General features: G+C 48.3%; 1 protein-coding gene and 15 non-coding genes across 17 annotated transcripts; all 16 read left to right on the top strand.

The window, feature by feature from the left end:
- Positions 1-240: 240 nt before the first annotated feature.
- On the top strand, positions 241-18,869 carry LOC108026640 (helicase domino). Of its 2 annotated transcripts, XM_050888167.1 has the most exons (15): positions 241-438; positions 1,025-1,673; positions 1,737-2,046; positions 2,258-2,513; positions 4,264-5,052; positions 5,276-6,512; positions 6,769-6,955; positions 8,333-8,469; positions 8,531-8,717; positions 8,928-11,021; positions 11,563-11,781; positions 14,437-14,472; positions 14,540-17,608; positions 17,671-18,105; positions 18,442-18,869. In XM_050888167.1, the coding sequence occupies exons 2-15, from the start codon at positions 1,036-1,038 to the stop codon at positions 18,445-18,447; spliced, it is 9,600 nt and encodes a 3,199-aa protein (XP_050744124.1). In that variant the 5' UTR covers positions 241-438; positions 1,025-1,035; the 3' UTR covers positions 18,448-18,869. The 2 variants fall into 2 exon arrangements, with proteins under 2 accessions (XP_050744124.1, XP_043948304.1); XM_044092369.2 differs by having other exon boundaries at positions 17,671-18,869.
- On the top strand, positions 2,081-2,188 carry LOC122818430 (small nucleolar RNA Me28S-Am2589). Its single transcript, XR_006367913.1, has one exon. It is a non-coding gene; the product is annotated as a small nucleolar RNA Me28S-Am2589 (small nucleolar RNA).
- LOC122818445 (small nucleolar RNA psi28S-3316) lies at positions 3,596-3,726 on the top strand. Its single transcript, XR_006367928.1, has one exon. It is a non-coding gene; the product is annotated as a small nucleolar RNA psi28S-3316 (small nucleolar RNA).
- Positions 3,739-3,872, top strand: LOC122818444 (small nucleolar RNA psi28S-3316). The gene has a single exon (XR_006367927.1). It is a non-coding gene; the product is annotated as a small nucleolar RNA psi28S-3316 (small nucleolar RNA).
- LOC122818436 (small nucleolar RNA psi18S-841/snoR66) lies at positions 3,906-4,046 on the top strand. Its single transcript, XR_006367919.1, has one exon. It is a non-coding gene; the product is annotated as a small nucleolar RNA psi18S-841/snoR66 (small nucleolar RNA).
- On the top strand, positions 5,099-5,207 carry LOC122818429 (small nucleolar RNA Me28S-Am2589). Its single transcript, XR_006367912.1, has one exon. It is a non-coding gene; the product is annotated as a small nucleolar RNA Me28S-Am2589 (small nucleolar RNA).
- On the top strand, positions 6,563-6,708 carry LOC127011487 (small nucleolar RNA psi28S-3378). Its single transcript, XR_007764471.1, has one exon. It is a non-coding gene; the product is annotated as a small nucleolar RNA psi28S-3378 (small nucleolar RNA).
- On the top strand, positions 7,004-7,134 carry LOC122818447 (small nucleolar RNA psi28S-3316). Its single transcript, XR_006367930.1, has one exon. It is a non-coding gene; the product is annotated as a small nucleolar RNA psi28S-3316 (small nucleolar RNA).
- LOC122818442 (small nucleolar RNA psi28S-3316) lies at positions 7,146-7,277 on the top strand. Its single transcript, XR_006367925.1, has one exon. It is a non-coding gene; the product is annotated as a small nucleolar RNA psi28S-3316 (small nucleolar RNA).
- Positions 7,316-7,455, top strand: LOC122818440 (small nucleolar RNA psi18S-841/snoR66). The gene has a single exon (XR_006367923.1). It is a non-coding gene; the product is annotated as a small nucleolar RNA psi18S-841/snoR66 (small nucleolar RNA).
- LOC122818446 (small nucleolar RNA psi28S-3316) lies at positions 7,474-7,605 on the top strand. The gene has a single exon (XR_006367929.2). It is a non-coding gene; the product is annotated as a small nucleolar RNA psi28S-3316 (small nucleolar RNA).
- On the top strand, positions 7,644-7,783 carry LOC122818441 (small nucleolar RNA psi18S-841/snoR66). Its single transcript, XR_006367924.2, has one exon. It is a non-coding gene; the product is annotated as a small nucleolar RNA psi18S-841/snoR66 (small nucleolar RNA).
- LOC127011486 (small nucleolar RNA psi28S-3316) lies at positions 7,802-7,913 on the top strand. The gene has a single exon (XR_007764470.1). It is a non-coding gene; the product is annotated as a small nucleolar RNA psi28S-3316 (small nucleolar RNA).
- LOC122818439 (small nucleolar RNA psi18S-841/snoR66) lies at positions 7,952-8,089 on the top strand. Its single transcript, XR_006367922.1, has one exon. It is a non-coding gene; the product is annotated as a small nucleolar RNA psi18S-841/snoR66 (small nucleolar RNA).
- On the top strand, positions 8,117-8,254 carry LOC122818438 (small nucleolar RNA psi18S-841/snoR66). The gene has a single exon (XR_006367921.1). It is a non-coding gene; the product is annotated as a small nucleolar RNA psi18S-841/snoR66 (small nucleolar RNA).
- LOC122818428 (small nucleolar RNA Me28S-Am2589) lies at positions 8,754-8,863 on the top strand. Its single transcript, XR_006367911.1, has one exon. It is a non-coding gene; the product is annotated as a small nucleolar RNA Me28S-Am2589 (small nucleolar RNA).
- Positions 18,870-18,990: the final 121 nt, after the last annotated feature.

Genomic DNA, 18,990 nt, shown 5'->3' on the forward strand with positions numbered 1-18,990 from the left:
TTAGTTTTAATTTGAATCTGCTTTTTCTATTTTTAGCATTTATTACGATTTCACCATCATAATTTGGCCCAAGGAAGGATCAAATCTGAAATAATAATCATTTTCGATCCCTGATCAAAATCATTTTTTCCTACTTGAAAAACTTTTTCAAGAGCATAAAAAAGTTTGACATTGGAGCAGCGCCTTGCCAGGGTCACACCGAAAGCGGATATTTTCCCATCACATCGACGGCCACACCAATTTTCTTGTTGTTTCGAACACGAGCAGACGTGCTCGCGCACCTCTGCCGCAAAATATTCCAATAAATGTGCAAGAAATTCGGTTTCGACTGCGAACCAACGAGTGCGGAACACTTTCCACGGCGCATTCGCACATTTCCAAGCCCGGATGCCGTGCAGAGATGGTGATATCTTGTGATTAAAATTCTCCCCGTCTGAGGTACGAAAAAGTGAAAAAAGAAAATGTCTGCCGCGCGGAGAATCGACGCGCACACGCACACAAAGATTCGACGCCGCCATGTCGCTGTGTATAGTCGTCTCGCTCTGGCAGCCGGGATCTGAACCCCCCGTGTGTATGTGTGAAGGCTTATTTTGAGCGATGAATTCTGGTGAAAATTTTGAAAATCATGCGAACAATGGAAAATGTTTTGCAAGGAACATCGCTTCTCCGCATTCCCGCTGCGGATGTGGTCAAACGCGTGTGTGTGTGAGGCATGGAAAATCCCAGGACGCAGGGTTGCATTTCCCGGTTTTCAAGGGGTGCATTCGGAGCGATAAGCGTTTTTTTGTTCGTATTAACATGACTATGGTTTTATTTGCCCGTCACAATGATAATGGATACTACGCAGTGTTAATGGTAAAATCATAGGCGTCAGTGCAAATAGAATGGGTTCTAAGTTCTGACCAGGGCTGCAGCATCGCCACATGTGCTCGGCGGGCCACCTTTTTTTCCCGCCAACCGCTGTCATTTCAAAATAATACTGGGAACTCACACCCCCTTTTTGGTTGTTGTTCTTCTTTTGCAGATGTCTCAAACATGAATGAAGGTAATTCAGCAGGAGGGGGGCATGAAGGGCTCAGCCCGGCCCCTCCTGCTGTGCCAGACCGCGTAACTCCACATTCAACGGAAATTTCAGTTGCCACAGCCAAAGCCACGACCACGACAGCAGTAGGATCAGCAGGAGCAGCCCTGCCGGCTACCCGCCATCACCATCATATTGCGACCCAAGCGAAGGGAATCGCCACCAGCAGCAGCAGTAGCAAGCAGAAGCAACTGGCCAGTGCGCAGCTGCCTGTGCCGCTGTCGCCCTTGCCGCAACAACAACAGCAAACGACAGAGGCAACGGCAGCAGCAGCAGTAGCACTAGCAGTAGCACCCGCCCACTCCAACCCATCCGCCTCCGCCGCGTCTAGCACCATCAGCACCATAGAAGCCTCCGTTTTACCGCCGCAGGCCAAGCGTCAGCGTTTGGACAACAACGAGGACCGAACGGGCGCCATCAGCATTGTTGGCACAGCCGGGAGCAGCAACATTGTGGGCTCCCTGCTGCCAGCATCAGTGGCCTCCAGCAGCGAGGTCGGCGGGCTCTCATCCACGGCCCTGCAGGACCTGAATGCCTTGAAGAAGCGCATACTCCAGCAGAAGTTGCAGATCTTGCGTAACCTTAAGGAACGGTGGGTTTCCCCTTCAAAGCTCCATTAATTATCTAGTAACACAGTTCTTATCTCTTCCAAAAGGCATCTTGAAAATGTGTCCGAATACTTTTACCTACAAAACGGCGGCAGTATGATGGACTACCCCGCGTGGCGCAAGAAGACACCAACCCCGCAGTTCATCAGCTACAGCAATGCGAATCGTATAGATCAGCTGATACACGAGGACAAGCCGAGCACATCAGCAGCAGCAGCAGCTGCGGCCCAGAATCAGACACAGAAGCACACCACCCAACAACCAGCTGTAGAGTCGTCAGTGGTCAGCGGGATCAGTACAGGAACGACATCAGCAGCACCATTGGATGGCAACATCAGCAATAACACAGTGAAAACGGTAGGAATCGCTAAAGAAATGCTCACATAAAGCAGCCATTCTGATGTTAAAATCAAACTGAGTGCCTTTATCTATCTATCTTTGATTGATTTTGGCTTTTTAAGGGATGTTCGCAGTTGCGAGGCATTTGTCTGAATGAAAGGAAGATATTTTTTTGATCTTAAGATTAAATACCCTGGTACTTATTTAAATTTCTCTCTTTATTCCTTAGAATTCGCAATCTCAAGTGCCAAGCAAGATTGGCAGCAACACAACCTCAATACCCGCACCAACAGCAAGCAACACGAACAACACAGTCCCAGGAACATCTGCAAGTGCCACCGCAAACACCACAACTGGGAGTACGGCCGAGGCGATTGGTAATGTCCTGCCACTGGAGGCTGAGATCAAAATCCCAGCCGTTGGAGCCACACCAGTGGCCATTTCGACAAAGCTACCCGCTGCCGTTGTCCAGCTAACGCAACAAGGTAAATTCACCGTGTTCCCGATCGGATACACTGATCTCTCTCATTGTTATGAAGACTTTTGTGTTTCCGTTGTGTTCGTTTCGACCAAACAAAATTGTATTTTTCGTTGTTTCCAATCGTTATGTTCGTCCCTATATTTATGCCAAGTTCAAATTGTAAAGATCGATGCTAAAACTTTAGCCAACTGCATACCAACTCCTGTAACTCCGAAACTGAAACTAAAACCGCGCCAACTGCCAACGCACGTCCTGCACTAAAAACTATTGTGCATTACTAATACATAATATATGAAAAGCAAAACTAAACTCACAAAATGCAAAGATTATTTTGTTAGTTTACTCCACACAACCACACACACCTACTAAAACACAAGCATAACTACATAACACCCCATACTGCTATTTATAATTTACGAATTTATTTATTTTCCGATTTCTGTTTCCACATTATTGCTGCCTACATCCTCCTATAACGCACACACTCAACTCACCATAATTGTATCGTTATCGTTATAATATAGGTCACATACCCGGTAGACCTTTAGGAGGTCGTCACGGTATGGTCTTCGGTCAAATACCCGCTCCTCCTGCTGCCGTAGGAAATCCTTCTGTACCTTTGGTGCCAGGTGCTTATCGTTCGCAAACAACAAAAACAGAAAATATCAAAAATCTTTCACAGCTAAAATTCTTATCGTTTTCATTTTCATTCTTACCTAAAGCAGTTTGTGTGTTTACTATTAAAGCATTTTATAATTTGCCAAGCAAAGTAGTGCATTGTTGATGTGCATAAAGATTATTCTTTCAATTTGTAAACTATTTTCTAGAATTGGTGTTTTTGCCCTTAGTTTTGATTGGTAAATCTGCTTAATACGTTGATTTCAGTTTAAATTGATAAATAATTGATGAATGTATTGTTTTATTGATTGCGTTGATTTGTAAGCAAGTTAGAAAACGTAAGCATACTTAGTAAACTAGAGAACGCGTCGAACTTTAGGACTCCATCAAACCGGGTGGGCTCTTTCTCACTTCCCTAGCCGTCTGCTCACTCACATGCCTTACCATTGCCTTAGTCTAGTCAAATCCCGCACCTTAAAGCGTTTTCTTGCCAGCCTGTTAAATGCTCTTGAAAATCGTAGATGTGTGCCAGAGCAAAGCTCAGTTGCAAGTGATTCGGCCTCCCTCGATGGCAGATATCCATGACGCTGACTACAAGAGATCCCGGGGGATGCACCTAAAAGCGTTTTCTTGCCAGCCCGTTAAATGCTCTCGAAAATCGTAGATGTGTGCCAGAGCAACCGTCGCAGTTGCAAGTGACCTGGATCCACGAATGAATCAGGTCCAATTTAAGCTGGGCTCAAGTATTCTTATCGCAATCTCTAACTCGGGCGGAATAGGCAAGCGCACTCTGTGTCACATCGATATCCAGCCTCATGTGATGACAATTTGTAAGCTTGCCAGAAAAAGCAGTGCTTCGCTTATCCATGTGGCAGCTTTTTAAGCCCAGCTGCCGCATTGAATTCGGGCTCCACATTAGAAATAAGTTTGCATGCAGTTCTCCCATATCTTTCGTTTAGCAACCGATTCGCAAACGATTCTCATGTTTATTCTATTCCATTCATTCATTATTGCTTTCCTGGTAGTTCTTTCGTACATAATGCATTTTCCAGCATGCCAAGAGTTGATCTTTTACCACCGTCCTGTAAGAAAAATAGCACTTTTTCTAATCGATCTTTTGTTGGCTTCTTTCCAAGGTGGCACTCCGCTGTTACCCGTGGGATCTAATACGCTTCGGCGTCCTCAAGGTCAGGGCAATGCCGCAAGCGGATTATCCGCGACATCTGGAGGAGGAGGAAGCGGTACACCAATACCGCTTTATACGGGCAATGGCCCAGCAGCGCTTGGCGGAAGCGGAGCCCTCACGCCCGGCACTCCCACTTCCGGCAGCCTGCTCAGCCCTGCACTGGCTGGAGGCTCTGGCACGCCAAACAGCGCGGCGCAGGAGTTCTCGTTTAAGGCTAAGCAGGAGGTTTACGTGATGCAGCGTATTACGGAACTACAACGAGAGGGATTATGGACTGAACGGCGCTTGCCCAAGCTGCAGGAGCCCAGCCGACCCAAGGCGCACTGGGACTATCTCCTGGAGGAGATGGTCTGGCTGGCGGCAGACTTTGCACAGGAGCGCAAGTGGAAGAAAAACGCAGCCAAGAAGTGCGCCAAGATGGTGCAGAAGTATTTCCAGGATAAGGCCACCGCCGCTCAAAGGGCGGAAAAGGCCCAGGAGCTGCAGCTGAAGCGTGTGGCCTCATTCATTGCGCGTGAGGTGAAGAGCTTCTGGTCAAATGTCGAAAAGCTGGTCGAGTACAAGCACCAAACCAAGATCGAGGAGAAGCGCAAGCAGGCTCTAGACCAGCATCTCAGCTTTATTGTGGACCAGACAGAGAAGTTTTCGCAGCAGTTGGCTGAGGGAATGAACAAGAGTGTGGTAGACACGGCAAGTCTCAATTCCAGCCGCCTTACATCGCCGAAACGGGAGTCTGATGGTGAGTTATCCCTCGATATAGAATTCTATTAGAAAACGAAAAATCGTAGCACCTGATGATAAACTATACACTGAAACGTTGTTGTGGTCTATTTTTGAACACTTCGATGTTATCTTAGGATGGTCGCATTTGCGAGGCATTTGCCTGATGCTTTTATACCATTTCGGTCACTTGATACATCTGGCTAGATACAATTGCTAATCAAAAATATTTCCATTTGCAGATGAATTCCGACCTGAGTCGGGATCCGAAGACGATGAGGAGACAATCGCCAAGGCCGAAGAAGAAGCAGCCGATGTTAAAGACGAGGTGACGGCTTTGGCCAAGGAGTCCGAGATGGATTTCGATGACTTTCTCAACGACCTACCGCCCGGCTACCTGGAAAATCGTGATAAGCTGATGAAGGAGGAGCAGAGCTCTGCTATAAAAACGGAAACTCCTGATGACAGCGATGATAGTGAGTTCGAGGCAAAGGAAGCCAGCGATGATGACGAGAATACCATCAGCAAGCAGGAAGAGGCCGAGCAGGAAGTGGACCACAAAAAAGAGATCGATGAACTAGAGGCCGACAATGATCTTTCCGTGGAGCAGTTGCTGGCGAAATACAAGTCGGCCAAAGTGAGTGACCAACCTCCTAGTCCGAAGCGACGAAAGCTGGCGCCTCGGGATCCTGAGCTGGACTCTGATGATGATTCGACGGTAGTTGATGATTCTAGCGATGAAGGCGAAGAGGAAGCCACCGAGGATGAAGAAGATCTGTCTACGATTAAAACCGACACGGATATGGAGGAGCAGGAGGAGCACGATGGCGGCCTTAAGAGTCTGCTTACAGATACCGATGCAACTGGAGGAGCTGTTGGCAGCGGAACCACTACAGGAGCAAGCGGCAACAAGGATGACATGCTTAATGATGCAGCCGCCTTGGCCGAAAGTCTTCAGCCCAAGGGCAACACCTTGTCCTCCACCAATGTGGTTACGCCAGTGCCCTTCCTGCTAAAGCACTCTCTGCGTGAGTACCAGCATATCGGACTTGATTGGCTGGTCACCATGAACGAGCGCAAGCTTAACGGCATCCTGGCCGACGAGATGGGACTGGGCAAGACCATTCAAACCATCGCTCTGTTGGCCCACCTCGCTTGCGCCCGGGGTAACTGGGGACCTCACCTGATTGTGGTGCCTTCGTCTGTGATGCTCAACTGGGAAATGGAGTTCAAGAAGTGGTGCCCCGGCTTCAAAATACTCACCTACTACGGCTCTCAAAAGGAGCGCAAGCTTAAGCGCGTCGGTTGGACAAAGCCCAATGCTTTTCATGTGTGCATCACGTCATACAAGCTGGTGGTGCAGGATCAGCAAAGTTTTCGCCGCAAAAAGTGGAAGTACCTTATCCTAGATGAAGCGCAGAACATCAAGAACTTCAAGTCCCAACGTTGGCAGCTGCTACTTAACTTTTCAACAGAGAGGTGAGTTATTACTCAGGATCAAAACAAGCAATTACTAAATTATGCCAGCCAGCACCAAAAATCAGTAATCATGCGACTGCTAAACTAGCATGGCGACTACGCTTGGGTGCTAAAAATAAATTCGCTATAATGCCGCATACTAAACCAGAGCATGCTAATCCAGCCCTAGAATGCTTGTGGCCTTGTTTCGATACAAATAACACAAAAACCTTTATTATGAATGGATTGTATAAGTATTTTTCTCTTAATTCTCTAGACGTCTGTTGTTGACTGGAACCCCATTGCAGAACGATCTGATGGAACTGTGGTCCTTGATGCACTTTCTCATGCCTTATGTGTTCTCATCGCACCGCGAGTTTAAGGAGTGGTTCTCCAACCCAATGACGGGCATGATTGAAGGCAACATGGAGTACAACGAGACTTTGATAGCCCGTTTGCACAAGGTAAGCATATCAATCAACCGAAAGCTATTTGTACATCGTATTGAGCTTAGCACCTGAAAGCGTTTTCCTGCCAGCCCATTAAATGCTCTCGAAAATCGTAGATGTGTGCCAGAACAATGATCAGTTGCAAGTGTTTCTGCTCTTTGCCATGACAGAATTCCATATTGCTGACTACATGAGACGTTGAGATTGCACCTAAAAGCGTTTTCATGCGAGCCCGTTAAATGCTCTTGAAAATCGTAGATGCGTGCAAAAGCAATGCTCGCAGTTGCAAGTGATTTGAGTTTAATATAACTTTGATCCAATTACATTGTGAACAATGTCCTCCGAGGCTATAAAATATGAAATTGATTTAGGTTAGGCAAATGCACTCTGTGTCACGTTGAATTAAACCACATGTGATGACAATTTGTTAGTTTGCTATATGAATGAGATGCGTCTTATCCATGTGATTGTTGCTGATCAGGCTATTTACATTGAAAACGCATTGTACAACCTCATAAATATAATGTTGCCATTGCACCTAAAAGCGTTTTCTTGCAAGCCCGTTAAATGCTCTTGAAAATCGTAGATGTGTGCAAAAGCAACCCTCGCAATTGCAAGAGATTTGAGTTTAATATATCTTTGATCCATTTACATTGTGAACAATGTCCTCCGAGGCTATAAAATATGAAATTGATTTAGGTTAGGCAAATGCACTCTGTGTCACGTTGAATTAAGCCACATGTGATGACAATTTGTTAGTTTGCTATATGAATGAGATGCGTCTTATCCATGTGATTGTTGCTGATCAGGCTATTTACATTGAAAACGCATTGTACAACCTCATAAATATAATGTTGCCATTGCACCTAAAAGCGTTTTCTTGCAAGCCCGTTAAATGCTCTTGAAAATCGTAGATATGTGCAAAAGCAACCCTCGCAATTGCAAGAGATTTGAGTTTACATTGTGAACAATGTCCTCCGAGGCTATAAAATATGAAATTGATTTAGGTTAGGCAAATGCACTCTGTGTCACGTTGAATTAAGCCACATGTGATGACAATTTGTTAGTTTGCTATATGAAAGAGATGCGTCTTATCCATGTGATTAATGCCGATCAGGCTAATTACATTGAATACGATTTTTACACAAAACTTATATCTTGATTTGGTCCCTGTTACGCAAATGCACTCTGTGTCACATTAAAACATAGCCTCGTGTGACGACAATTTGTTAGTTTGCCAGATCAAGGAGATGCGTCTTATCCATGTGGTCAAGATCTAACCAGTTGCTCACATTGAAAACGCCCCTGACACGACCATCTTTACAAAAAGTTCTCCGTAATTTCAAACTAAATGCGCAGTAATTAGCATATTCCTCTTATTTTTCCATACAGGTAATTCGTCCGTTCCTACTTCGACGCCTCAAGAAGGAGGTGGAAAAACAAATGCCAAAGAAGTATGAGCATGTCGTCATGTGCCGTCTGTCGAATCGCCAGCGCTATCTGTACGACGATTTCATGAGTCGCGCCAAGTAAGTTTGAATTTGGTTACGATTCATGAATTTCTTTTTAATCTGTATATTTTTACTACAGAACAAGGGAAACACTGCAAACCGGTAACTTGCTGAGTGTGATTAATATCCTGATGCAGCTGCGAAAGGTGTGCAATCACCCTAACATGTTTGAGGTGCGTCCCACCATTTCGCCATTTCAAATGGAGGGCATTACATTCCACACCCCGCGTCTCGTGTGCGACATAATGGAGTATGATCCGTTCACGGTGAGTTAAACAACTGCCCTTTACTTCGTGAATTGGTAGAAAATGATGTTAAACTGTCACTGATAGTTGGGCTTAATCTATTTTGGAGAGAGTCGTAAACTTTTCCTAGGATGTTCGCATTTGCGAGGCATTTGTCTGATTCGATATACACCTCTAAAGTATTTTTAAGCTATTCGAAAACCTCAGCTGATTGTTTTTCTTTTCTTGCAGCAAATCAACCTAGAGACTGTTAACCTTTTGTTGTTGCATCTGGAACAAACTATGACCGCCTATGTCTCGCACAAATCCCGTCTACTCGCCCCGCCTCGCAAGTTTATCGAGGAAATCGATACAGCTCCGCAGCCAGCGCCCCGCTGTCCCAATGGCAAATACCGCTTCCACATCCGAGTGCGCAGTGCTGAGCTTGCTCAACGCATCAAGTTGAATGCGGTGAAGATAGGAGCCAGTCCTGCCATGCGCTTGGAGGGCTCCAAAATTGTGCCAATGCGCAGTTTGCTACCAAGTGGCAGGGTTCTCAAACGGGTCAGTGCCTCCATCAACCCTGTGAATATGGCTTTGAAACCAGTGGTGATCAATAGTGTGGTGACAACAGCGCCATCAACTGCATCGTCTTCTCCCACGGGCGCCTTAAGTGTGCTTAGCAACTCTAAGTTGTTGGGCGCACGATCGCAAATAAACGCACCAACGCCCGCAAAAGTGGCAAAGACGATGCAAGACGGAAAGCCATTTTTCTACCTCACACCGGCGACAAATTCGGGAGCTGCTGGAGCTCGTCTCACTTTGACAAGCAAAACCACAGCCATGTCGCCCACGACGATATCCGGAACAACAGTCACCGCAGCCACTTCTTCTGCGCAGCCTGCAATAAGGGATCCCATTGTCAAGGATTTGGCCTCGCATGTAAAAAACACAGCCCAGAAGCAAAGCATTGCGAATGGAAAAACTGAGCCCGAGGAAGAAACTGAGACTGAAGATCCCTACAAGGTGCAGGAGCTAATTCAGATGCGTAAGGAGCAGAGGTTAGCTTCGCTGAAACGTATGGCCATGATAAACCGCCGGCGCACCGATGCCACTCCCATATATGGCGAAGATTGTCGTGGAGCTTTGCAGCGTTGTATGCAGGCGACTCGATCCCTGAAGCGATCCACCTGGCAGACACGGGGCTACTCAAACTGCTGCACGGCCATGGCGCGTCGGGATGGTTGGTCCCTGAACCATTTGCTAAAGAGCTGGGAAGAGAGATGTGTGGATCTAAAGCCAATTTTTGACAATTTTGTGATTTATGTTCCTTCCGTGTGTGCGCCGCGAATCCGTCGTTATGTACAGAATCTTGCGTCCACGCACTGGCAGTATGAGCGCAAGATCGAAAACACTGTGAGCCAGGCCCTGCTACCAAAGTTGGCCTTGCTGCATCCAATAATTTCGGCAATGACCACTCAATTCCCGGATCCGCGTCTCATTCAGTACGACTGTGGCAAGCTGCAGACCATGGATCGTTTACTGCGGCAGCTTAAGATCGAGGGTCATCGTGTACTGATATTCACCCAGATGACCAAGATGTTGGATGTTTTAGAAGCTTTCCTTAACTACCACGGCCACATCTATTTGCGTTTGGATGGTTCCACCCGAGTGGAGCAGCGCCAAATTCTTATGGAGCGCTTTAACGGGGACAAACGAATTTTCTGTTTCATCCTCTCCACGCGGTCCGGTGGAGTGGGCATCAATCTGACGGGTGCCGATACTGTGATCTTTTACGACTCGGACTGGAATCCCACCATGGACGCGCAGGCCCAAGATCGATGTCATCGAATTGGACAGACACGAGATGTTCACATCTACAGACTGGTCTCCGAGAAATCCATAGAAGTAAACATCCTTAAAAAGGCTAATCAAAAACGAATGCTCACCGACATGGCCATCGAGGGTGGCAACTTCACGACTACATTCTTTAAGAGTTCCACTATCAAGGATCTATTTTCGATGGAACAAAATGAGCAGGACGAGATTAGCCAAGAGAAACCGGAAGATAAGGATAAAATTGTGGCTACGACAACACTGGTGGACACGGCGACGACGGTGGGGGAGACAGAGAAACAGTCTCTACGTGCCTTCGAGCACGCTTTGGCCGCCGCCGAGGACGAGCAGGATGTGCAGGCCACGAAGACGGCCAAAGCTGAGGTGGCAGCAGATCTGGCAGAGTTTGACGAGAACATTCCTATTGCAACGGAGGAGGCGAATGCGGAGGGAGGTGCGCAAGTGGAACTCAGCAAGGCCGATCTGGAGATGCAGAACCTGGTGAAACAGGTGAGTTATTATAGTCAACCAAAATAGGGATCGAATCGATTCTAAGAGTCCGTTTATGAAGTGAAGCAGTTCCTGCGCTTAATACTGAAACTGCATGTTTGTGCGATTTCGGTGAAGCATGCATTGCTCAGAGAAATATTCCTTCGGGAAGTAGACTTTCAGACATAGTTGAGGCGACCCAACCCACGCCACGATTGTATCACTCAAAGCCTAACATTGTAATACACAACTTTGGTTTAAGTTATGGCATCACTTGCAGATCAAATTGAATTCGTATTTCTATTCGATTTTAATGAAGCAAGAGGTGCTAAGAGCAACCTCACTTTGGGGTTTAGACTTTCAGACATAGTTGAGGCGTCTTAACTTTGGCCACGATTGTATCACTCAAAGTCTGCCATTTGAAAAACTATTATCCGCTAGTGCTGAAAACCGATTGGTTTGGCTATAGATTTTAATTAAGTACGTTTGTGTAAATAAAATAGATTAAGTAAATACGACTTTGTATGGTCAAAACAAACTAAAGTTTTCTATCCTTATTCAGCTCTCACCTATCGAGCGCTACGCCATGCGCTTTGTGGAAGCCACTGGAGCAGCATGGACAGCGGAACAGCTGCGAGCGGCGGAGGCCGAGTTGGAGGCCCAAAAACGAGAGTGGGAAGCCAATCGGCTGGCTGTCATGCACAAGGAGGAGGAGCTGCTTAAGCAGGAATCGGAACCCGAGGAGATGCTCACCTACAGTCGCAAGGATTCGAGTAATCAGGTTAATAGCAAACAAGATTCCTCTTCTAATAAGCGACCACTGGTGAGGGTAAATCGCAGCAATTCAGCTCAGAAGCTGAGCAGGAGTGTTAGTAGCCATAGCAACAGTAGCAACAGTAAAAGTAGAAGATCGGCTCCGATAAGGGGTAATCGCCAGAACAGCCTCAATTCAAGTGCTCCCGTCGGGGCAGGCACAGGGACGTCGAAGAAGTCAGGGGTGGGGGTTAGCAGCAGTAGCCGAAGCAGTAGTAACAGCAAGAAGTCAACGACGGGAGGCAAGGGAACAGGTGCCGCAACACCTGGTCAGCGGCACACCCGTCTCCACTCGCTGGGCGCCAATGTCCTCACACCGCCCACTAGAAAGACAACACGCACAGCTTTGGCGGCGTCTGCAGCCGCATCCGCTCTACAGGATTCTTCATTGACCATCGGGGAGCGTCCCAAAAGGCAGTCGGCCAACATTGCCATGAGCAAGATGTTAAAGACGCCCCTCAAATCCAATGTGGCATCCAACAACAGTGTGAAGACAACCTCACCCAAGCGGGGGCGAAGAGACAGTGTCACAGTGGCTGCCACCCGCAAAAAACTGCTTGAGAGAAGGGCTACAATTGCGGCTCCTTTAAAGCATATGGCTGATGACAGTGAGCAAGATGAAGAGGAGGAGGATGAGCAGCAGGAGTCTGAAGAAGATACCGAAGACGATGCTGCTGATGCCAATGCGGATGAGGAGGAGGAGGAGTCAGATGGCTCGGCACTTGAAGAAGAAGAGACCACACAAACAGAATCGCAAACAAACGACGATGATGATGATGATGCCGAAGAAGAAGAAGCCGATGAAGTGGAAAAGGTTGATGTTGACACGGAAGACTCAGAGGCGGCGGATGTGAAGTCCAGCTCCACTTATGGTACTGCGGCAGATGGCACTGCAGAGGAAGAAGCCGAAAGTTTGGATGGCTGGGATGCACACGATCAGGTGCAGGACACCACCATGACTAGCTCCACGTACTACAATGTGAGCGACGAGTCGGACACGGACGAGCATCACGAAGGTAAAGCGGAGGCCAAAGAGCAACCGCAGAATTCGGATAAGAGTGACGAGAGCGAAGCTGTTGGCCACACGCCACGTACTAGGTCTCGGGGCTCAGTGAAGATAAATCTGTGGACCCTGGACATGAGTCCCGTGGCAAGCTTGTTGAACAGAAGCAGCGCCAATAGGAGCGTCAAAAGAACTCCAAGAACCGAGTCCACACCCAAGGAATCCCAGAGCGAACCGAGGCGAAAGATTGTTCAGCGATCACTGACTAAGAAAGACGATACAAATAACAAATCCAACAGCAATGCCGGCACCTTGCATCGGTGGATAACCAAGTCCCCCCGGGTGATGCTTCGATCCACTCCCGGCACGGCGGCCAGCTCAAGCTCCTCACCAGCAGTCAGCGGTGCTTCAGGAGCAAATGTCTCCTCGAGTGGGGCAACCAGGTGATGATATGTATTCTCATCCCTCCGTCAGTATTATCAGCTGTGTGTGCTGTGTGCGTTTTAGTGGGCGACGAATTCTCTGTAGAGAGACGGGTCCTTCCCGGGCTGTTACTACTGCCAGTTGGCTATTGCCAATTGATAAAGAACGAGTATTTATAGACTGTAACGAGTTTCCTTCTATCATCTATCATAGGAAGTAAGTTAGTTAGGCGGCAGAACCAATGCGAGAGTGGTAGGATAACAAATTCAACTTAATTCGGTCAAACAGATTGCTCGATTGTGCGAGGGGCTGTGGGCCGAGAACAAAGCGTAGGAGATAGCGTAGATATAGTTCACCGGCGGTTCACAACTTCTGGGTTAGCGTTGTAAGGCATCTAAGATTGTATATAGGGAAGACTTCAAATATCGAGCCTTCGACTGTAAGCATCCAAATTACCACATCCTCGATTGTTGTTGTTAAATTATGTTTGTCAAAAACCAATCGAGAAAGCAGAACGAACACTTCTCTCAAAAACTGCATTAGATTGTATGAATAGGTATACTATGATAATTGTTAAATATTTTTGCATTCTATAATTTATTTTGTACTCTAACTTAAACAAATCATTAACAATCTAAAGACTATGAGCATAGATTGACTAACCAATAAAACAACTCATTTCGTATGCTTTAAAAAGTATAAAAATCCATGTGTAACAAGATAAAACCTAAACAAACAGAAACAAAGCTAAATCTGAAACAAACTAAAAGACGTTGTGGTTTTTATTTACGGACTAATTTCGTGCGTTGCCCCAAAGAAAAGAAAAATATTTCCTATCTAAAAGATGCAAGTTGGAAAAGAATAAGCGGAAGTCATCCAAAGATTGTAAAATATTATTTTCTGTAAACAAATGTAGAATTCTGTTTTGGTGTCGCAATTACTATTCAATTAACTCAATTACGAATCCCTCTTAAATTATTATTTCACCCCCTAAGCACAGTACGAAAGATAAAAATTGTTCGGAATGAAAGCTACAACGCCATCAATTTGATAATTTTCAATTCAGTTCAAATCGAAAGCAATAAGTTGATTTGAAAATAGTTCCTAAGCCAACACCAAAACAGAGTTGCTATATCTTGAAAATAATGTGGAACGTTTATTCTTTTCTTCAACTTTCTTGGCTACGATTTGGTCCAGGTCTGGATATCGCGGAACACCATGGAACAGATGCCGGTAAGTTGAGGCGGTCCTTTGATAACACTAAGTTCATGGTGCTAAACTTTTGTGATCCCTTGATTAGATGTGGTGTCCCCCCACGCCGCCGCAGGATAACGACAATGATATCTATATCGACTATTCGCTGTCGTTCATGTACGAGCTGGAACCCATTGCGGAGACGGATCTGCCGCCAGTTTACGTACGCAAGGAGCACAAGCGTTCGCGGACAGACGCTGGGTACGATGGTAGCAGAAGGCCCAACAAAATGCGTCGGGAGGATAACTACGTGCCTCCCAGATCGCTATTCGATCGTCCAACCCCGCAGCTGGCTCGTCTGCGTCGCGAGCTGAAAAGCCAGCGATTCCGCGGAAGTTTTAAGCCGAACATGCCGATTCCAGGGCTGAAGCCTCAACTGCCAACCAAACCTCTTACCGAACCGGAGGCCATGGCCGAGTGGTGCGTCTTCGAGGACATGGCCATTCTGCACGTGCTGGTGAATCTGCAAGGATTGCCGTGCAGCTTAATGCTGCTCTCACCGGGCCAGACGCCAAACTGGGACCTCGTCTCCGAAATGGTTAATTTCTGCTCGAAGACCTACCGCTCTGCGAGACAGTGCCGTTGGCGATACGAGACACACATTCAGCCGAGGGAGGAGGGCAAGGTGGTGGAGAGTCCCAAGAAGCAGAAAAAGTTGAAGCCCACCCTGCGCACTGAGTACCTGAAAAGTCCACTGCGATATCTGCGTACCACTCAGCTGTATGTGAGCGATAACAATGCCTCGTTTTACAAAACAATGCGGTCGCGCTTTGACAGCATTAAGACGGCTTACCTGAAGAAGGCACCGCCTCCAAAGCGCCAGTTTAGTGCTCCCAGCCTGATGAATCCCAAGCACATGGAGGTGTTGCAGGAGTTTGGCATCCAGAACTATGATCAACCGGTCTCGCCGCAAAACATTGCGGCTATGAAGGCGAATAAGATGCGGGAGAAGCAGCGGGGACAGCCCATGCCCCAGCCTCCGGTTGTCGTGCAGCAAGTTCATCAGCAACCGCAGCAGCCGCAACAGCCTGCACCAACAGCTCCGCAGCAACAGCAGCCGCAACAAGTGGTCCAGCAGATGCAGCAGCAGATGCAACAGCAGCAGCAACAGCAGGTGGTGCAGCAACAACTGCCCACTGTTCCAACCGTTCAACAAACTCTACCCGTTCAACAGACAGTGGAGATTGTGCAGCAGCAGCAAACCAGTGGCACAACAACGGTGGCTGTGCCAGCCGCTGGACCGTTGCAACAGCTGCAGATTCAGCACTTGACCAGTTCCAATGTCTCACCCGGTCAGCAGACCGCCATACTGCTCCACCAACCCCAGCAGCAGTTGCGAACGCATCCTGGCCAGGCGGGACAAACAACCACCCAACAGCTGGTCAAGACTATAGTGGGCACATCCTCCAGCCTGACGGCGGGTCAGTTGCAGCAACTGGCTCAACAGTCTGCAGCTGCATCTGGTGGCCAGTCCAGTGTGAGTGTCGTTTTGACGACTCCTGTTCAGTCACTTCCGGCAGTGGTGCAACCACAGATAGGCTCCGGGGCCCAGATTGTGTCCATCTCGTCGCAGACGCTGCCGGTGAACAGCTCTCCTCAGCTGGGTAGCATTGTGCAAACCCAATCGCTGCCGCAGGTCGTTTCCGTTAGCACTCTGCCCACGGTGGGCACCGTGCTAACCACCACAGCGGGTCAGCAGCAACAACAGCACCAGACCACGACTGTAACCACTCTGAACACGGCCATGTTGCGTGGACAGCGGATTGTGTCGACAGCGGCAGGGAACACACTTCAACAGCGCACCACAGGCGGTGTTCAGTCGATTGTTTCCATGCCGACTCTGGGGCAAGGCGGTGCTCCGGCACAATTCCAGACCCAGCTCCGTTTGGCTGTACCCACGTCTCCAGCAACTCAGACCACCCAGCTAGTTACAACCAAAGGAATTCCGGTGAGCGCACTGCAGCAGGGAGGAAAAACCACTGTGATACCCGGTACTCAGCAATCGGGAGGCGCACACATCCAACTCTACCGTCAGCGCAGCTTGAAAGTGCTGCAGGCAACGACTCAGGCTCTGCCCGGCGGAGCTGGTGGCTCTGGCGGAGCCACTGCTAATCTGGTGCAAGCAGGCGGTACTATAATTCAGGCTAGCAACATGGGCACGCATGTGACCAGCCAAAAAGTGGCAGTTTCGGGAATGCCGGGTACCTCCACTACCGTACAGGCGGGAAACGTGGTCAGCAGCGTGCAAATGCATGGGCCGGCCCGGACGCAATTCATCAAGCAGATGGCGGCCGGGAAGCAGCAACTGCAGCGCCAAGTGGTTTCTGCCGACGGAACAACCACCTCTACAGGAACCGGGGATATGTTGCTGGTTAAGCGGCACAATATTCTAGCCTCCCAAAAGGCGCAGCAGGCTTCTGGAGCGCTGTTTACCACTACGACTGCCCAGCAACAACAGCAGCAGGGACAACTCCCCGTGGCTGGACAACCGCAGCAGGTTACACAGCAGCAGATCGCCTCCCTGGTTAAAGCGTCTACGGCGGCGGCGGCCAGCGGGAGCAGTGTTAATGCTGGCGGAGTTACCGTGTCGGCCACAAATCCCAACGTCCAGGCGGGAAGCGTGAACGTGACGCTGCCGCAGCTGAAACCAGGTAGTCAAATCAAGGTGACCATGCCCAACCAGATGCGTCACTTGCAAATGCAGCAGCAACTGACAATGCCGCGTAAGATAAGCCGGATGACGCAATTGGTCAGTGCCAGCGGTCAGCCCACGGCCACTAACATAGTGACGACCACTGGCCCCCAGCAGCAGCAACAGCAGCAAGGAGTTAGTGTCGCTGGCAGCGGCGCTTTGCCCACAGTGGCTGCCCAGCAGCAACAACAGCAGCATCAGCAAAAGGTTGGTGGTGGAAACAGTGTCCAGGCACAATTGCTGCATATCCAAAACACAAAAGCTCTGCCGAATTCAGTGACTGTTCAGCAGATCCAGCAGGTGATGCGAAGTGGACAGCAGGGCACATTGGCCACCACCAATCTGGTGTTGGGTAAGACGAGCGTGGGGAGGGTGATTCCCGTGTCGGTGGCATCTCAGGCGAATCAGCGTCAGACGATTCAGGTCAGTAAGCTTATGAAGAGATCCTCTGGATGCGATATTTAACTCGATCTTTTCATCTTCAGGTTGTCTCCGCTGCCTCCGCTCAGGCCTTGGCTGCCGGAAACCTGCGCACCCATGTCGCTGGGCCGAGCATCGCCAGCGCCTTAAAAGTGGCCGCCTCTGGGGGAGCTGGAGGCCAGACCACGCAGCAGACGCTGATCGCTGCTCTGCAACATAATCAGCGACAGAATGCCAGTCCTGTACGCTTGCAGACAACCTCGGGTAGCAATCTCTTGGCAGTTGTGCAGCAGCAACAGCAGCAGCAGCACACGAGTATTGCAGGACCCACAGCGGGTCCAGCGGAGGTGATGACCATTACGCAGACCACCACCACATTGCCAACGGTGGGCAGCCTGCAGCAGCAACAGCAACAACAACAACAGCAGCAGCAGCAACAACAGCAGCAGCAACAACAGCAGCAGCAACAGGGCGGACTATCACAGACCACAACGCAACAGGTACGCAAGCTGGTGCAGAAAAAGATCCTGATACGCAGCGAGAAAGAATAACGCTCGAGCAAGGACGCCAGACCACGTTATCGTCGGAGCATCTCCAGCATCACCTCCACTGCCACCGCCACCGTCACTGCCACCTACAACACACCAACTCAGATTCAAACCCCACAAACACCTCCAACTCAGTCAAAAGCCAACCAATACGATCCTTTCGAATTTCAAGATCAAACCAATTTCAATAGCTCATCCCACGCCGATCCTCATGCATTCAATCAGTCAGTCAGTCAATCAGCCAGTCATTGCTAAATTGATCTCAATTTCTGTCGATTGGTTTTGCAGCCATGAGCGAACCGCTCTGGAGGATGATGAGCTGAAGGCGAAGGACGCTGAAGATGCCGACGATGATCGCTTCAATCAGCTCAAGGCGTGGCCGTCGTATTAATAATCTTACTGATCCCTAGGTATAGCCCTTTAGCTTAAGTGGCAATAAATTGTAATCTATCTTTTACGATCTTAGTTTAACCGAATTGAAGAGTGCCTAGTTCCTAGGCTAAACGCTTTAAATTCAACTTGTAAATCGTAGTTAACTAGGGTCTCAGCCCTATAATCCCGTAGAGCAGTATGTACATTCGTAAATCTAATTCAGATCTATCAGATACTACATAAATATCCCTAAAATATACCTTTACAAATTTAGTTTTTATTTACAAATAACTTATGCCCTAGAATAATGGTCTAAAGCAAATAAAGAAAACATGTAAAAACAATAGTGTGAATGTTGGAAAAGGGTCTACCCTCATTGTTTCCATGACGACAACCTTTTTGCACTTTTCGTCCACAACAACTTGAACTAACTCGGCATTAAAGTCGAGTGGTTCCATCAGTCAG

This window comes from Drosophila biarmipes, chromosome 2R (assembly GCF_025231255.1).
Source record: "Drosophila biarmipes strain raj3 chromosome 2R, RU_DBia_V1.1, whole genome shotgun sequence".
Classification (NCBI taxonomy): Eukaryota; Metazoa; Arthropoda; class Insecta; order Diptera; family Drosophilidae; genus Drosophila; species Drosophila biarmipes.